A 20,252-nucleotide genomic window follows, 5' to 3' on the forward strand; every position below is an offset into this window, starting at 1 on the left:
TGGCGACGATGTGATACGAAAGGCCTAGGAGTGGGAAGGAAGCGGCCGTGGCCGTAATTAAGGTACAGCCCCAGCACTTACCTGGTGTGAAAAAGGGAAACCAAGGAAAACCATCTTCAGGTTTGCCAACAGTGAGGTTCGAACCCACTATCTCCCGGATGCAAGCTCACAGCTGCGTGACCCTAACCGCACGGCCAACTCACGTGGTCTTATGGCCCTATGGGAATCAACATCTACATCAACTCACCTGGTCCAATTTGTTTGAATACTTTGAAGAGAAGTCTAGGTAAACAACTGATATGTAATCTGCCACCTGGATGACAGCCCTAAATGCAGATCATCGATGATTGGTTTAACCACCCTCCATTGCTCGATTCCAGCCATTACCAACATTATTTATTATTTATTTCAATTCAAATGGTCGGGTGTCCTAAAAACAACTGAATTTACATCAGTAATATTGCCAGATGTAAGATTAAACTGTTGCATATCTGACTGTACTGTGTACAGAGTGAATATGTGAATTTTATGATCAAGGGTAACTTTATTGTGAGCAGTGTAAAAGTAATTAACATGACGAGAAGTCGCCTATTAGTGAAACTGGCACTGCAGAAAAATTCATCTGGTCTAGAGGATTTGCATTCCCTTTAATATATCTCTCAAGTACGGTAGATTTTGGTCCAGCTTGTAATGTCTTTATAATATAATAATACTGTAAAGTAAATAATAATATGAATTTCTTATGCCATGACAAAATTTAACCATTTTTAGAATAAATTCTAATTTATTTCTAGGCCAAGAAATTAGCACAGCACAATCAAATGTGTCAGTTTCTAGATTATAAGAAGAGAAAAGTGCATTAAAAGTAGAATAATCTGAATTACAATCTTTAGACCCCAAACAGGATTTAAGAGCCAGTGATGATATAGATTCACACTATGCAGCAAGAGATTCACTAACATTTGATGAAAGTAAACTTTCCTTAAACAGACATTTTAAGATCACCTATTTATTTTTTTATTGTTTAATTAATTTTTTTGCAGCTACAGTACTTATCTCAGATCGTCATGAGCAAGAGAATCTTGGATTGGAGAAGGAGGAAGAGAATGCTGGAGACATGGAAGAGGAATGTGCAAAAGCATAAAAGATGAGCTGGACACGAGTATGTTAGCAGAGGGGACAAGATCATTCCACTAAAGGATTTTATGTTACCATGTAACGGCGGATAAAGGCACCAAAATATGATGATGATGATGATGATGATGATGATGATGATGATGATGATGATGCTTGTTGTTTAAAGGGGCCTAACATCTAGGTCACTGCCCCCTAGTGGTACGAAATGAGACGAAATGTAATGACAAATTAAAAGTCCAAAATCCTCCACTGACCAGAATTCAAAACGTGAGGACGAAGAATGAATGGATGGATATGAATTTAAAACAATCAGTGGATACAACCTACAGTGCTTCACATTCACAGAAACTGAAGTAAAACAATAGCATTACCGACCAAGGGACTGCTTCTAAACCACAATACTGAATCGACGATGCTTGCAGTGGATGTGGTGCTGATAAAACCAGATGAGCTCTATAGGGAAACTGAAGTAATAGATGGTATTAGTGATCATGTAGCTGTTTTTGTGGTAGTTAAAAATCAATGTGATAGAAAGGAAGGTCTTAAAAGTAGGACTATTAGGCACTACCATATGGCTGATAAAGCAGGCATGAGGCAGTTTCTAAAAAGTAACTATGATCGGGGGAAAACGATAAAAATTGTTGAGAAATTCGAAAACAGGTTTGTACCTTGAAGGGTGGTAAGGAATGGTACTGACCCACCTTATTATAATAGAGAAATAAAGAGACTAAGAAGGAGGTGCAGACTGGAAAGAAATAGACTTAGAAATGGCTGTGGAAGTAAGGAGAAACTGAAGGAAACTAGAAAATTGAACCTAGCAAAGAAGGCAGCTAAGGATAACATGATGGCAAGCATATTTGGCAGTCATACAAATTTTAGTGAAAAATGGAATGTATAGGTATTTTAAGGCAGAAACAGGTTCCAAGAAGGACATTCCAGGAATAATTAATGAACAAGGGGAGTGTGTATGTGAGGATCTTCAAAAGGCAGAAGTATTCAGTCAGCAGTATGTAAAGATTGTTGGTTATAAGGATAATGTCGAGATAGAGGAGGAGACTAAGGCCAAAGAAGTAATAAAATTTACATACGATAACACTGACATTTACAATAAGTTACAAAAGTTGAAAACTAGAAAAGCAGCTGGAATTAATCAGATTTCTGGGGATATACTAAAGACAATGGGTTGGGATATAGTACCATATCTGAAGTACTTATTTGATTATTGTTTGGTCGGAGGAGCTATAACAGATTAATGGAGAGTTGCTATTGTAGCCCCTGTGTATAAAGGAAAGGGTGATAGACATAAAGCTGAAAATTACAGGCCAGTAAGTTTGACATGCATTGTATGTAAGCTTTGGGAAGGCATTCTTTCTGATTATATTAGACATGTTTGTGAAATTAATAACTGGTTCGATAGAAGGCAATTCGGTTTTAGGAAAGGTTATTCTACTGAAGCTCAACTTGTAGGATTCCAGCAAGATATAGCAGATATCTTGGATTCTGGAGGTCAAATGGACTGTATCGCGATTGACCTGTCTAAAGCATTTGATAGGGTGGATCATGGGAGACTACTGGCAAAAATGAGTGCAACTGGACTAGACAAAATAGTTACTGAATGGGTTGCTATATTTCTAGAAAATAGATCTCAGAGAAATAGAGTAGGTGAAGTTTTATCTGACCCTGTAATAATTAACACGTTCAGTACCTGCTTCTGAGCGGGACACTTGAATGCCTGGACCAGCCATTTTCATGCCCGGCCCTCTTGACGTGCATCACTTAATACAATTTACAATTACTCCTATACTATAAATGTTGGAAAAATGATATTTTGTGCTTACCTCTAGTAAATATTTAGGGTGTGATATCTGGTGTCACAGGTTTCAAAATACGTCTAATTCTATACAGCCTATCTGTATTTTCGGCATAATGATTACTGTCACCGAAGTGAAGAAATGAAAGAATATGAAGGAAGCGTATTTGGAACATCGTATTACAAAATATCGGAGTCTGAAAAACAGGGTCTTCGGTCCAGTACATTTTTATATCAGGATTTTGGACTAATCGGTTTCCACGATTGCATGGTCGAATTCTCTGTGAAAGGCCGGGGCACCGCACTTATCACTTGACTCGCGTATAGATTGGTCTGCACACACGCATACTGATAAAATTCGTCATTCATGAAAATACTCACGTAACTCAAAATATCCTGCTTATTTTCTATTTGAACGTTTATACATGAAATCCCTGTAAATGGTGGAACGGATGGACAATAACTAGGATTATATGTATCAGGCACTTAACTTTTCTCTATAGGCCTATCGGATTCGGGAATCGGAATTTCCTCGTCACTCTCATTTTCAATATCTGAGTCTATTTCACAAATAAGTTCATCACCAGAATAATCATTGTGAACAATATCTAATAATTAATCTTCCGTAAGAAACTTTGTTTTATAAGCCATTATACTACACTCGGTACGAACGACACGCACTGCATTGGAATCTCTAGTACTATCTTGACGCGCAAGGAAGTTCTGAGATTTTCTCGCTAAAACAGCTAAGATAAACATGAGCCCACTCAACGCGAGAGTTATCTCAAAAAGGTCAACCAACTTCCTACTACAACCACTAACGCTGACTAAGGTGTAAAAATCCATCGATGACGAATATAAACAGCATTGCTTCGCGCGGAACATTAAACGTCTTATGCCGTCCACGGCCCGCAGCATAGGAGCAAGGTTGAACGTCTTACGGCATCCACGGTCCGCAATGAGTTAAGAGGGGAATTCCTCAAGGCAGTATTATCGGACCTTTATGTTTTCTTATATATATAAATGATATGAGTAAAGGAGTGGAATCGGAGGTAAGGCCTTTTGCGGATGATGTTATTCTCTATAGAGTGATAAATAAGTTACAAGATTGTGAGCAACTGCAACGTGACCTCGAAAATGTTGTGAGATTGACAGCAGGCAATGGTATGTTGATAAACGGGGTTAAAAGTCAGGTTGTGAGTTTCACAAATAGGAAAAGTCCTCTCAGTTTTAATTACTACGTTGATGGGGTGAAAGTTCCTTTTGGGGATCATTGTAAGTATCTAGGTGTTAATATAAGGAAAGATCTTCACTGGGGTAATCACATAAATGGGATTGTAAATAAAGGGTACAGATCTCTGCACATGGTTATGATGGTGTTTAGGGGTTGTAGTAAGGATGTAAAGGAGAGGGCATATAAGTCTCTGGTAAGACCCCAACTAGAGTATGGTTCCAGTGTATGGGACCCTCATCAGGATTACCTGATTCAAGAACTGGAAAAAATCCAAAGAAAAGCAGCTCGATTTGTCCTGGGTGATTTCTGACAAAAGAGTAGCGTTACAAAAATGTTGCTAAGTTTGGGTTGGGAAGAATTGAGAGAAAGAAGAAGAGCTACTCGACTAAGTGGTATGTTCCAAGCTGTCAGCGGAGAGATGGCGTGGAATGACATTAGTAGACGAATAAGTTTGAGTGGCGTTTATAAAAGTAGGAAAGATCACAATATGAAGATAAAGTTGGAATTCAAGAAGACAAACTTGGGCAAATATTCATTTATAGGAAGGGGAGTTAGGGATTGGAATAACTTACCAAGGGAGACGTTCAATAAATTTCCAATTTTTTTGAAATCATTTAGGAAAAGGCTAGGAAAGCAACAGATAGGGAATCTGCCACCTGGGCGACTGCCCTAAATGCAGATCAGTATTGATTGACTGACTGATTGACTGATTGATTGATTGATTGATTGATTGATTGATGAAGGGGTCCAAAATCCAAGTCATCGGCCCCTCATAATGGTACTTATCACTAGGAAAGTAGAACCATGGTACTTGTCATGGTGCGGCACTAATCAAAAGCAGCATAGACTCGCGGTATTGCACACATTATGGTACTACTCACAGGTAATACAATTCGCACATGTAATACAGAGCTATGGTGTTTCGCACATTGCAGCGCCATTTACAGGCAATGCAAACCTATGGTGTTCATCACATAAGTGTACTAACCACAGGGACTCGTACTATCCTGTGGTGTTCCTCATATAGTGGGTACTAATTGTAGTGATTATTTAAAATTGTAAGACTAGGGAATTTTATATCAGGTAATTATTTATATTTTCTGTGTTGGTTTATATTTTCAGTGTGTGAAGTTTGGAATTAGTTGATTTTAATATGGCTTCAAGATTGTTTCATTGTCGTGGGAAAAATTGAAGTAAAATGGAAAAATTTTGACACATACTGTAGTATACGCACCAGATCGGCATGGGATGTTTCCGGTTTCATAATATTGCATCAATTTTGACGTTTCTGGATGCTACTCGATGTACTTTATCAGATTTTATTCCTGGGCCCCTATTGGTCATTATAAAATTAATTGTGATTGGTGGGTGAAGGAAAGAGAACTGACGCTCATTGGTTGTTTTACGATTTCCTAATTTCCGGAGAGAAGCGCTTTGCTAGAGCCTAGCTCTTCCGAGGCGTCTTCGAACGGTGACCGCTGAAGGGAGAAGTTGCCTTTTGCAGGTGACAGGTCTTTTTGGCTCCTCCAACAGGTAAGCACTTAGTTGTTTTTCATCTTTCTGGTTATCTTCAAATGTAGTGTTCTGTTTAATTTCTTTTGCCGGAGCTTACCCATTTCTTTCCTTCAATCGCCAAAATTTCAGTAAAATAACTTAGCCTTCCGGCAAGTCATATCAGAGTTGTGTTAAGAGACAGTTCCCAATTCGTTTCTTGATTTTGTAAATTAGATATTCAACGCCTTTCGATGTAACCGTAAAATGTAAATTACCCCTTGGGACTGTCTCATTTATCCCGTTTCATCTTGGTGTATTCCCATTTAGGACGGGCACCCTTTCTCAGAAGTGTTTTTGAGGGGGGTTGCCTCCTAAATGTGCCCTGCACTAGGATATATATATATATTTTATATGTTAGTTTTCCTTTCTTACACGTACATACTTATGACTGAATAATGTTACTTCCCTTTTTCTTTCCATCAGTATTGTATGATTTAAATGTTTCGCCATGAACAGTGGAATTTAGTGTGAGATGTTCAGACCTAGAGGTTTAAATAACCTAAATTTTACCATCGGGGTAAATTGTTATCATTTTTAATAACCATTTTTGATTTTTAAAGGTATTTTGTTTGATTACTTTCGCATTATTATTATCACTATTATATTTATTAATTCATGTTTGTGTACTTTCGAAACAACGTAACATTGTTACCAGAACGTGTGTTATGAAAGGAGCTAAGATTTACAATGATCATTCTCGGCTAACGTTTCTAAAATTAATTTTAAATCTTAAGTTTGAATATAGGTTGTAAGTGTTACGTGTGTATCTTTAATCCCTATTTATTTATTTCTCATGATTCTTGCGTGAGTTTTACGCACCACATGTTTTTCGAGCGGCATTGTGCCGTTTGTGTTGCTGCGTTTCATTTTGTAATTAACAGTTGGAGGAAATGGTGCGTCACTATTTGTAACAAGTTTTTTTTTGGGTTCGTTAATTTTAATAAGGTTTCTTATGTGGCAAGGTTTCGCTTGACCATGTGTTTTGAAGTAAAGTGATATCTTCGCATTTCACATTTAGTAGTGTTTAAGAACCTTGCACATTTCGAGTGCTGTATTTGCATTCTGAAAGTCTTCTTTGATAAATTTCAATATGTTTGATTATTTCAAGTTTTCTTCGATACGTGTGTTTTGATCTTAACATCTGTGGGATTACTTGTCGCTTTAGGCTATGTCATTAATTTATGCTAAGTGCTGTACTTCACTGCATGACCTAATGTTATCTCCCGAACAGCTGAATTGCGTAGGTGGTGAAGACAGATCATTGCTTGACTTACTCCGAGATTATGAGCGCTCAATTCAATCTTATAAAAGTTTCTCGTGTCATAATCTTCTTTTTCTTCCTCCAGATACGTAAATTGTGGTGTGTGTTTTGGTCAAGTTTAGCATGGAGTCACTTTTGTTTTTTTGAAATTTTTGTTTCCGTAAATTTTCGGCAATAATTTTGAGGTTAAGGTTCGTAATTTTTCGTCATTTTTTTTCGAGTGTTTTTCTGTTCGTAAATGCATTTTGCGTCCATCCCGCAATGGGTCTTCAGAAGGCAAAGGTAAGCGCTATGTTATTGCCTTATGTTATTGGCTTATGTTATTTAAATGCATTCTTGTGTTTCGGACTATTCCCACTTAATGTAACTTCAGTAATTATGTAGAATTTCATCTTATGTGCCGGAGTTTCCTCTAGTTTTCCACACTTTCCAAAATAGAGCATTTGTATGACTTAGCTATTATGCAAGTCCGGAACGTATTGTTTTCGGAGGCAGACCTTCTTTTCTAACTCTAGTTGTAATTGTAAGTAACTATAACACTCTTTCTTGAATGACGTAATTACACTTTTGATTCTTTCGAGGTTGCTTCCTTTCATTCCGTAAATTTAATGTTAATATGAATCTCTATGCCAAAGTTTGTTCGTGACCGAAGGAGCTTAATTGTTTCCCTTACACATCTTTTGCTTTGTGGCTCAAGTATAAGTTAATCCACAGTTCATTTATTTGTTCATTTATAATTGTATGTTCATTTTCTCAATAATTATTTGTCTGTTGGGTTCATTATTGTAAGTCTTTTCTCCCCCATAACGTCATACATTCCCATGGACCTCATAGGGCTTCCAGCACCTTCCACTCTCCTCTCTTAGTTGTCATTTTTAGGCCTGTAAGTGTTCCCTTGTATTTGATTTAATTTTGAGTATTGATAGTTATCTGTCACGTTTCCATGCACTGATGTGAATTCACCACCTCTGCATCATTGTACTATTTCTTTATTCATTATTATTAAGTGTCTATATTATTTACAACTATTTCTTGATTCACCTTTTATGTCATTATTTTTATTTATTACAGTAGAGTCTCGCTCAACCGACCTTCGCTTATCCGACATTCCGTGTTATCCGACATTGATAAGCTGAATTTAAACTTTAGGTGGAGGCATTTCTGGGACACCCGATGTGGAGGATGCGACCGTGGGACAAGCACTGGCAGTCATGCGGGTCATGCGGTAGGACCAGGTTTTTATCAAGGACAGGTGCAGCGAGTCATTGGTGCGGATGTTATAGTTTTCATCTCCTCGGTGAGTATGGCGAGTAAAGGGAAGAAAGTGATTGTTCCTGTGAAAGACAAGTTGAGTGGGTTAAAGAGACTGGACAAAGCAGAAACAGTTCAAAAATGGCTTCAGATTATGGTGTTGGACGTGTTATAGTGGGAGACTGGAAACATAAGAGGGAAGATATTGAAAGGTGGTGCTCTACCAGAGCAATGAGTGATGCACTGAAAAATAGAAAAACAATGAAAAATGTGAGTACAAAAAATTAAGTGAAACACTATTTCTTTGGTTCACTCAAAATCGGGAAAAGGCCTGTCAATATCTGGACCCATTCTGCAACAAATGGCTTTGTATTTCCAGAAGGAGTTTAATAAAGAGGACCCTAATTTTACTGCCAGTGCTGGGTGGCTCGATCAGTGAGAAAAACGGTCCGGCATTAGGCAGCTTAATATCTGTGTAGAAAACTTGTCAGCTAAATCCGATGAGGTTGCGAAATTTAAAAGGGAATTTCAAGAAATAAATCTTGCTGTAAGATGAACCGGTGGTCACATTTTTAATTGTGATGAGACTGGGCTGAATTTCAAGATGCTGCCATCAAAACTCTCGCAGCCCAAGCCAAGATGTCTGCACCTGGCTACAAGCGTAGTAAGGAAAGAGTTACTGTTCTTGCCTGTAGTAATATTACTGGGAACTTAAAAACAAATTTGCTTATGATAGGCAAATCAAAGAAGCCTAGGACATTTAAAAACATTTCTGTTAATGTTCCTGTTCTTCCCTCCTAACGTGACGTCATTATGCCACCAATGGACCAAGGTGTGCTGGAAACACTGAAGAGGAAATATCGGCGGAAACTCCTTTCATTCCTGATAGAGAAAAAGTTAAAACGAAACATAAAAGACTGGATACTGGATAGCACAGTCATGGGAAGAAGTTGGAACAATGACATTAGAAAGTCTTGGAACATATTGTTGAGTGAGGATGAACATCGAGAGGAGGTGGTACAAGAAGACATGAAAAAAAAAAATTGTTCCCTTACTGAATTGCATTCCTGGCTGTGAGGATGCTACGACTCAAGATGTGAGTAAGTGGTGTGCACAAGATCAGCTGTTTGAACTAACTGACCCTGATTTTATTGGTTTTGTGAATGCTAAAGAAGAAGAAGAAGAAGAAGAAGAAGAAGAAGAAGAAAAGGAGAAGAAGGCGAAGAAGAAGAAGAAGAAGAAGAAGAAGAAGAAAGAGGCATCGCAGAACAAAAGGAGAAAACGATGACTCACAGTGAAGGATTATCTTCGGTGGCGGGATTTTGCACCAAGAAAACGTGAATCAGCAGGCAAGCAGACATTGTTGACAAGTTTCTTTTCGTAAGACATTTGGAATGTTTTCGTTCAGTACTGCATCTACTGTACAATTGAATTGGTAAGTCAATAAATAGAGCACCGTAAAACATAGTAATAGTATAGCCTTCGTGTTCGTTTTAGTTCATTTTCAAAGTTATTCTGTATTATCCGACATTTTCGGTGATCCGACGTACTCCAGGTCCCGTTTAGGTCGGATAATCGAGACTCTACTGTATTATTATTAGTTCTATTTATCATTATTATTATTGTTTACGTGTTGTCTTAAACCAATGCTACACTAATCATAGGCAAGCCAGAACCATGGTGTCACTCATATAGTGGTAGTAATCACAGGTACTGTAAAAGCCGACAGTGCAATCTAAGTGGGGCGCTGACCGCATGGTGCTCCTGCGTGCTACTAATCAGAAACCTATTTGGTACCTAACATAGTGGTACTACGTGCAAGTAAAAGCGGCCCGTGGTGGTACTAACCATAAGTAGTTTCATGGTTCTAATATAATCATCCCTTGGTCGCCCCTTTTAGTCGCCTCTTACGACAGTAAGGGGATACCGTGGGTGTATTCTTCAGCTGTATCCCCCCACCCACAGGGGGTTGTGTGTTTGGTCCGCGAGAGGTATTTTATTTCCCTTACGTCTGCCGGCAAGCCAGTTAGGAACCCCCTATCCGCCATATGGGACGCGCCATGTGGTTGTATCACCTCTCCCCCTGCTACGCCAGCGTAGTAGGTTCATGGGTGCCCAAATTTGGTTTCCGGACAAGTACCCAGTCTATTCACAACAAATCAGCGGGTAAAATCCTTTGACTACAAAAAACAGCTTTAATACTTCAACTGTAAGGAGAACTGTTACTTCAAGACACTGTCCACATACTGATAATCAAAAGGACAGAAGGAAACTAAATTTCATATATTCATTATCTCTAGATAATTCTACAAAGGTGGGTGCAAAAATATGAATCTAAATAATCAATAACCGAGAAGAAAGTATGTATTGTGATGGCAAAAGAAGTTTCATTCAGGTACCACAGCCATACCTAGTGACGCAAGGAAAAGTCATCATCCACTAACGAAATCAGTACCGACTGATGCAAAGAGTAAAGTGATGGCACACACAACTTCATTTATTTGCCTTGAAAACCAGTATTTACAGCAGAGAAGTGATTGTAAATATATTAATACTGATCTTAATCTAAACATTTTGTAAAAACTATACATGGATTTATTTATTTAGCGTATGCAATACGTTACACATATATCTATAAATATATGCATATGTACATAAACAAGAAACATGAATCTTATGGCATCATATCAAACTTGAATGTCCAGTCCCTTGATACAATGTTGAGCTTCAGATTTTGGTTCCATAAAGTCACTCCAACTATCTGGACAGCATCGCAACTTGCACTCACAATATGGTTTGCTGTGTGGCACCAAATTCACATTCTGCCATTGAAGTATAATTCCATCTCTAAAGGGAGTCCTTACATCTTCCATGCTTTGTCCTCACTCGATTCAGTGTGGTCCACATCTTACACAACAGATTATGTCTGCTGGGAAGGTGCTCACCAGAAAAGATGTGAAGAGAGAAGTCTATGGTGGCTGTCCAGCAGCAATCTCCCTATTCTTCCAAAGGGGCAAGGTTGGCACCATCATGTAAGGGTGAGTGACATGACTTGAACCTCTGCAGTTCAAGAGTGGGAAGGTCTTCTAAAACTGGTAGTTGAGAGTTTGTGCAGATCTTCTTGTACTCTCTAATTAGAGCATTTGTTATTCTTAAATCAGGTGGCATTGCCAGGTGTATGGATAAGTTTCTGCTGGTTTTTGCAGTAAAGAAAACATAATTTTCAAGGGAAATTCATTTTTTGTTTATTAAAAATATTGGCCATCGGTTTCTACATGCTTTGCCCATCTTTCAGGTAAGTTATGAATACCATGCCAGAAAAACTGCTGGTCTTTTGCGGCAAACCATTCGTCGAGCCATTTTCCAGCTTCCTCGAAATTGCTGAAGTGCTGCTCTGCGAGCGCGTGCTCCATTGATGTGAAGAGGTAATAATCAGATGGCGCTAAGTACGGGTAGTACGGTGGGTGTGGTAGAATGTCCTATCCAAGTGTCTTCGGGCCCATTCCGGTCGTCTTTTGATCAACGCGTGGTTTAAATGAATAATTTGTTGGCGATAGCGTTGTGCATTAACTGTTTCACCGGGCTTTAAGAGTTGGCGATTTACCATTTGCCATTCAATCAAATTGTGTGGGACCCATTTACCAAGTTTACTGATCTTCCCCATTGCTCGTAAACGTCTGGTGATTGTTTCTTGTGACACATTTAATGCTTGTGTCAATTGCTGTTGAGTTTGAGTTGAGTCATCATCCAGTAATGCTTGCAATTGCTCGTCTTCGCACTTTTGTGGTCTACCAGAGTGCGCATTGTTTTTCACATTGAAATCACCACGTTTATTTTGTCAAAACCATGTCTCACATGTTCTAATCGATGCAGCATGTTCACCATATGTTTCTACCCGCAAACTATGACTTTCCACAGCCTTTTTTCTTTTGATTAAATACGAAAAGCAATGCGTGCCGCAAATGTTCTTTTTCAGGCACAAACGTCGACCTGATCACTGAACGATACAACACAGATGCTAGTGTTCAGCGGACTCAACTTGTGTGTGTTGGTAGGTTAATGTCAGACGAACAAACTGATGTATGTGTCAAATTCATGCGCTGCGTACTGTTCGTTGGCACCATCTCTTAGTGAAACCGGAAAAGACTTATGCATACACCTGGTATACCTGACAGAAATGGGAGCCAGTAAAGCAAGTGGATTGGGTGGTGCCAGATATTAAATGCATACTAGCATTTAGCTGAGTGTCGATGACCCATGTGTAAGGACTATTCAGCCAAATTGGTACACAGTACTCAGCACAAGAGAAAACCAGTTCCAAAACAGGAGAGCGTAAAGTAATTGCAGATGTTCCCCAACTTAAGCCAATTTTTTAAGGATGTTGTTGTTGCAAAAGGTTGCAAATGTTGCAAAAGGTTTTTAGACAGGTTCGGAGATGATGCTTAAAGGAAAGTGTGCAATCTAGAGAAATGCCTAAATATATTGGATACCAATTATGTTGCAGATCTCGATGCCAAATTTACAGTAATATAAGTTTGATGGTTGTTCAGATGGAAGCACGACACCTCTATTTTGGTAGGGGTTCTAGTAAAACCAGGTGTCTCTGTAGCATGTTCTCTGTTTCTCTGAAATCCTGATGTTGAATGGCTAGTGTTATATCATCATAATAACAGAATTTTCTTGAGGTTTCTGGGAGGTCAGAAATGTACAAATTAAACAACAGAGGAGAAAGAACTAACCTTGAGGTAAGTTGTTTTTGAGCTTTCTTTCCATGCTCATCTGAGCTGCATATACACCGAGAATGGTCTGTCACTGAGCATGTTATTGGTGTCCTGAGCAATGGTTCTACAGGGCAAGATTCAGTGGAGATTGTAAATTAATCTTTCCCTCCAGACTGCGAGATCAATGAATGTGGCTGAAGTCTTGAGCCATTTCTGAATCCTGCTTCAATTTAGGATGTTAGCAATAGTACTTGATCTATGACTGCTTCCATGGTAAGTCACCGATTTCATTCCTGTTAGATTTTGTACCTGAGCATAAGAGTCTATCAGTATTATATTACAGTAAATTACTACACACCTAGGTACACAGTAATTAAGTGTCAGCAGGTAAAAGAGAGCAAAATAAAAATTAAAGGCAGCATTTGTAAGTTAATAATAAGAATAGCCTTGTTCTGATTACCGGAGAGCTTGGATCTTTAAACTTTCCTCATATGGTTTGTAATATCCTTTACTTATTTGTAATTTATCAATGTTGTTGAAAATGAAATGAAAATCTACAACCTGTTTTCCAGTCAGTGACCGGGTCAGGGATGTAATGAATGAATCATATATAGGCTATTATTATGATGGGGTCGCCACTCCCAAAGTGATATATTAATGAATAATAGATGCTACGAAATGAGAATGGAGAGTGTTGCTGGAATGAATGATGACAGGGAAAACCGGAGTACCAGGAGAAAAACCTGTCCCGCCTCTGCTTTGTCCAGCATAAATCCCACATGGAATGACTGGGATTTGAACCACGGTTTCCAGCGGTGAGTGGCCGACGCGCTGCCGTCTGAGCCACGGAGGCTCTTATCAATGTTGTTATTTACAAGTAAAATGTCCACTAATGTAACAAAACTGTTAGGAGACCTTTCACACAAATGGTGTTTCCAATCCAATATGACACTGCTGAAAAAAAAGATTAGTACCTCACAAAAAGTTTTCAGAAGCAACATTAACTGCTAGAATGCTAATGTCTTGTCTCAAAAGATAGTAAAGGTTGTACATACTTCATTTCCTGCTATTGATCACATCTGTAGACTTTGAGTTAGGGTTTTAACATGTTTTTATACATTTCACTGAATGCAGGATTAAGTTCCTGAGCAAATGTTAACATGATGGAACTTTCATGAAGTCAGATTCATATTCAGCACACATCAATTACTAAAACTGCTATTTTAATCCGAGTTGTTGACTAGTGATAGTTCTCGTCAAAACTTGGGAAGTTTAAGAATCCAAGGAATTACAGTAGAACCTCTGTTAACCAGAGTAAAGGGTGGAAAGGTGGTTTTGGATAATGTAATTACAATATCATTTTTATAGTTATGAAACATTTCTTGACGTTTTAGATTAAAGTACCTAAATGAAGACAATACATATATAATTCTAACAAAGCATTTTAATAAATCCAATCTACTGTACATGTTTGGAACAAACCATGTTCCATAGTGCATATTCTTATACTGTACAAATTGCACTATATTTTTGAAAAAGTCTTGTATTTTCTTTTTTTTTTCTTTTCACACCATTTTCTAGCTACTACGTCACACCACTGTTTCATTAGCAGAACGTCAGAAGGCTTTGATTCGTCATATCACAAACTGAGTTGACAACAGAGAAGGGAAGGAGGCAGTCAAGGTTGGAGTCCGAGCATTCCGTTACTCATCCCCTTTGTCGTAACATAACATAAACATAACAAGTAATGTTCCGTCAATTCAATATAATATTTATTTTCAGTTCTTTAGATTAAACAGTGTTTGAATTAAAGTGTTCCGTATAACAGCTGACGATATGTTTGTTGTTTAAAGGGGCCTAAATGCTAGGTCATCGGCCCCTAATGGTATGAGGTGCAATGAAATGAAATGATAATTAAAACTTCAAAATGTATCCACTGACTAGAATCTAAAACGAATGGTGATGAAAAAGTTACCATGAATCTGACACAATCAGTGGATCTAATTCACAATGCCTTATTTTCTGAGATGATGCTTGTTGTCCAAAGGGGTCCAAAAACCAGGTCACCAACTCCTCATAATAGTACTAATCACAGGTAACATAGACTGATGGTGTTCCTCGCATGGTGGTACTAATCAACTGTAATATAGACCTATGGTATGTCACACATAATGGCACCACTCCTAGGTAAGATGGACCCATGGTGTTTTTCACATAAGGGTACTACTCACAAGCAACGCAGATCCATGGTGTTCCTCACATACTGGGACTAATCACGGGTGCCAGTATTCTCGTGGCGTTCCTCACATAGTGGAACTAATCACAGATCATGTATACTCATGGTGTTGCTCACATAGTGGTACTAATCATAGGCAATGTAGGCCCACGGTATATCACACATTATGGTACCACCCACAGGCAACACAGACCCATGGTGTTCTTTAAGTAGCAGTACTAATCACACATAACGTAGACTCATGGTGTTCCTCATATAGTGGTACTAATCGCAGGTAATGTACTACTCACAGGTAACACAGACCTATGGTGTTCCTCACATAATGGCACCACTCATAGGTAATGCAGGCCCATGGTGTTCCTCACATAGTGGCACTAATCACGGAGCTGCTCAGAACCGTGATGATCCTCACATAGTGGTACTAACCATAGGCAACATAAACCCATGGTGTTCCACATGCAGTGGTACTAATCACGGGTACTGTAAACCCATAGTGACCCACCCACGATGATACCAACCACAGACCCATGGTGTTCCTAGCATAGTGGTACAACTGCATGTTAATTCGACCCATTCTGTTCCTCGCGTGATGGTACTGATCTCAGGTAAATCACATGGTTTAAGATACATCATCCCTTGGTCACCCTTTTTAGCTACCTTTTACGAAAGGCAGGGGATACCATGGGTGTATTCTTCATCTGTTTCCCCCACCCACAGGGGGTCCGTATAACAGAGGTTCTACTGTAATCATTGTTGTAGTAGTTACATCATGGATCATTTGGGTAACTGATACTGTCTCTACCAGTTGACTAGCCTACACATTACACAGCAAAATGTCACAAAAGGTCACAATATGGCGCTTCCACAGTTACTGATATAAACAGAACTCCTAGTTCTTTTTTTTTTGCTATTTTGCTTAGCGTCGCACCGACACAGATAGGTCTTATGGCGACGATGGGATAGGGAAGGGCTAGGAGTGGGGAGGAAGCGGCCGTGGCCTTAATTAAGGTACAGCCCCGCATTTGCCTGGTGTGAAAATGGGAAACCACGGAAAACCATTTTCAGGGTTGCCGACAGTGGGGTTCGAACCTACTATCTCCCGAATACTGGACACTGGCCGCACTTAAGCGAGTGCAGCTATCGAGCTCGGTAACTCCTAGTTCATAGGATGGAATCGCATATCTTACTGTCTCTATTTCAATTTAGATTCGCCGGGCTGAATAGCTCAGACGGTTATGGAGCTGGCTTTCTTAGTCCAAATTGGCAGGTTTGATGCTAGCTCAGTCGAATTGTATTAGAAGGTGCTCAAATACGTTGGTAGATTTACTGGCACGTAAAAAAAACTTCCACGGGACAAAATTTTGGCACTTCGGCATCCCCGGAAACCATAAAAGAATCCAGTGGGACGTAAAAACAATAGTATTATCAACAATAAGATTCTCAATTACTGCACTCGAACTAAATAATCTTTACCTCCCAGGAAATTTTAGCAACGTATAATCATAATTTCAGAAGCTTCTTGCTAGGAAACAGCATTTGATGTCTTGTTCTCAAAAAATATAATATCTATTAAAAAAAGCCAAAATCATGCCAGCAGCAATTTTTCCATACAACACTGAACACATCCTATTAGAACATTAACTCACCTGAACAGGTGGATGTCTCTGGTGTTGCCGATAGCTGAAGACATCTCGCTGCAACATAAAAGACAATTTACAAATGACATTAGGTCATGCATGAATGAAACAAAGATATGCTACCATACAGTGGTGGAAATATTTATTCCATCACTATTCATTACTTCTGTATATAACATTGAATTGTTAATTTTGAGACTCTTTTCTTTATTGTTCAATTTTATGGTTTCATTTATCAAAGATTTCACTTGACATTGGGAAAGTACTTACAGACTTTTTTCTGGTAAGACGTAACAATAAGGGCAGAGGCATGAAATTAACTATACAGAAGAAAGCTGTTATACGCGCTTAGTCAACAAAGTATTAATGCCCACGGTAAATTCATGTGGAATTTTTTTTTTTTTGCTAGGGGCTTTACGTCGCACCGACACAGATAGGTCTTATGGCGACGATGGGATAGGAAAGGCCTAGGAGTTGGAAAGAAGCAGCCGTGGCCTTAATTAAGGTACAGCCCCAGCATTTGCCTGGTGTGAAAATGGGAAACCATGGAAAACCATCTTCAGGGCTGTGGATAGTGGGATTCGAACCTACTATCTCCCGGATGCAAGCTCACAGCCGCGCGCCTCTATGCGCACGGCCAACTCACCCGGTAATTCATGTGGAACAGTTGGGTAGATGTGGAAATAAAAAACTTAAAATATTACTATTTAGCAGGTTTTTTTAAACATGCAAATTCACAAACCTCAGTACAAACAATTTCATTTATTATATATAAACCAATAAAAGTATCATATTACATAAACTGCATATTCAACCTGACAATTGTTGATATTACAGTAGATCAGAACCATTGCATGGTTTCGAATGAATATCTTGGAGAGAGAGAGTAATGAAATAGCATCCTGTGTATTCAAGTGGGCGCAAAAACTTCCAAAAAGGAAGAGACATTATGAGAAGGAGGAGAAGGAGATATTACAGTAGTAAATTGATTTGTTTAGTGCATTTCATGGCTTCTGAATTAAGTGATGAACAATGCCTTATTTTCTGACATGATGCTTGTTGTCCAAAGAGGTCCAAAATCCAGGTCACCAACCCTTCGTAATAGTACTAATCACTGGTAAAGGAGAACCACGATGTTCCTCCTATAGAAGTACTAATCCCAGGTATGTATATTGCGCTGTGTATTTTTAAAGCACAAATCTGTTGGGAGAGTGAGACGAGAATTCTGTGAACGACTTCCTGCAGCATGAGTGCATATCTTAGATTTTCCATGTTGTCTCCAGTTCGCGAGAAAAAAAATAGTTGCCATGACTTATGACTCAACCCTCGTATATTTCAGCCTAAAATGCTGACCAGAAAGGTTCTGTCATCTACTGCCCACAGCTGACAGGTTAAGGAATGTGCCCACCAGGCACCAGGTTGTGTGGTAAGAGGTTGTGAAGGAAGGAAGGGGCATGTGCGGTAGGCAGGATCAGTCATGATGGGGGTTGATGTATATTTTATGGATTGGAGAACATTTTTAAGATATGTGTTAGCAATTAATGGCTGAAAGAAAAGTGCAAAGATGATGAAGGTTGTATGGTCTAGGAAAGGTAGATGCGGCATACAGGAAACTTTTGGAGAAAGGAAATCTAGGTGTATGAATACTAAAAGGTCAGATGGAAAACCACTTCTAGGGAAAGAAGACAAGTCAGAAAGATGGCAGAAATATATCCAACAATTGTATGAAGGTAAAGAAGTAGATGATAGGGTTCTGGAACAAGAAGAGGCTATTGATGCCAATGACATGGGAGACCCAATTTTGAGGTCAGAATTCAACAGAGCTTTGAGAGACCTAAGTAGGAACAAGGCCCAGGGAATTGATGCCATATCCTCAGAATTACGACTGCCTTAGGAGAAACCAGCATGGAGGTTATTCCATTTAGTGTGTATGATATATGATACAGGAGAAGTGCCCTCCAATTTTCAGCAGAATGTTGTTATACCTATTCCCAAGAAAGCCGGTGCTGACAAGTGTGAAAACTACCGCATCATTTGTTTAGTATCTCACGCCTGCTAAATTTTAACACGTATTATTTACAGATGAGTGAAAAGACAGAAGAAATGTGGGATCACGTGAAGCAATCCTAACTTTACATCTGATCTTAGAGGACCGTGTTAAGAAAGACAAGCCCACGCACATGGTTTTTGTAGATCTAGAAAAGGCATTTGATATTGTAGATTGGATCAAGCTGTTTGAGATTGTGAAGGTGATAAGGATCAGATAGCAAGAAAGGAGAATTATTTATAATCTATACAAAAATCAGTCTGCAGTGATAAGAATTGAGGGCTTTGAAAAAGAGGCAGCAATCCAGAAAGGAGTGAGGCAAGGCTGCAGTTTGTCCAATCTCCTTTTCAATATTTACATAGAACAGGTGATGAAGGAAATCAAGAGAGGAATTTGGAAAGGGAATCGAAGTCCAGGCAGAGGAAATCATAACCCTGAGGATAATGACCTATAACATACCACTTAGTCGAGCAGCTCGTCTCCTTTCTCCCAAGTCTTCCTAAACCCAAACTTTGCAACATTTTTGTAATGCTACTATTTTGTCGGAAAACACCCAGAACAAATCGAACTGCTTTTCTTTGGATATTTTCCAGTTCATGTATCAAGTAATCCTGGTGAGGGTCCCATACACTGGAACCATACTCTAGTTGGGGTCTTACCAGAGACTTATATGCCCTCTCCTTTACATCCTTACTACAACCCCTAAATACCCTCATAACCATGTGCAGAGATCTGTACACTTTATTTACAATCATATTTATGTGATTACCCCAATGAACATCATTCCTTATATTAACACCTAGGTACTTACAATGATCCCCAAAAGGAACTTTCACCGGGCAAGTTGCCGTGTCGTTAGAGGCACGCGGCTGTGAGCTTGCATCCAGGAGATAGTATGTTCGAACCTCACTGTCGGCAGCCCTGAAGATGGTTTTCCGTGGTTTCCCATATTCACACCAGGTAAATGCTGGGGCTATACCTTAATTAAGGTCATGGCCGCTTCCTTCCCATTCCTAGGCCCTTCCTATCCCATCGTCGCCATAAGACCTATCTGCGCACTTTTCCTATTATTTTGTGAAACTCACAACCAGACTTTTAACCCCGTATATCATCATCGAAAGGGGGGTAGCAGCCTTTCGGAAGTTGCAAGGGCGGCAGTCTAGATGATTGACTGATATGGCCTTGTAATAATACTCAACATGGCTTAGCTGTGTTGATACTGCTACACGGCTGAAAGCAACGGGAAACTACAGCCGTAACTAACTCCCAAGGACATGCAGCTCTCTCTGTATGAATGATGTACTGATGATGGCTTCCTCCCGGGTAAAATAATACGGAGGTAAACTAGTCCCCCATTTGGATCT

At 39.2% G+C, this 20,252-nt stretch overlaps 1 protein-coding gene across 6 annotated transcripts in view; it reads right to left on the bottom strand.

Annotated features, from left to right (window-relative positions):
* Positions 1-20,252, bottom strand: part of Cp110 (Centriolar coiled coil protein 110kDa) — a 446,477-nt gene that overhangs the window by 126,931 nt on the left and 299,294 nt on the right. For all 6 annotated transcript variants that reach the window (XM_067142187.2, XM_067142186.2, XM_068226427.1 and 3 more), the window contains one exon: positions 16,851-16,898. In XM_067142187.2, coding sequence (XP_066998288.2) covers positions 16,851-16,898 — 48 coding nt within the window. The remainder of the gene's footprint in view (positions 1-16,850; positions 16,899-20,252) is intronic.

Source organism: Anabrus simplex, chromosome 2 (genome assembly GCF_040414725.1).
Source record: "Anabrus simplex isolate iqAnaSimp1 chromosome 2, ASM4041472v1, whole genome shotgun sequence".
Taxonomy (NCBI): Eukaryota; Metazoa; Arthropoda; class Insecta; order Orthoptera; family Tettigoniidae; genus Anabrus; species Anabrus simplex.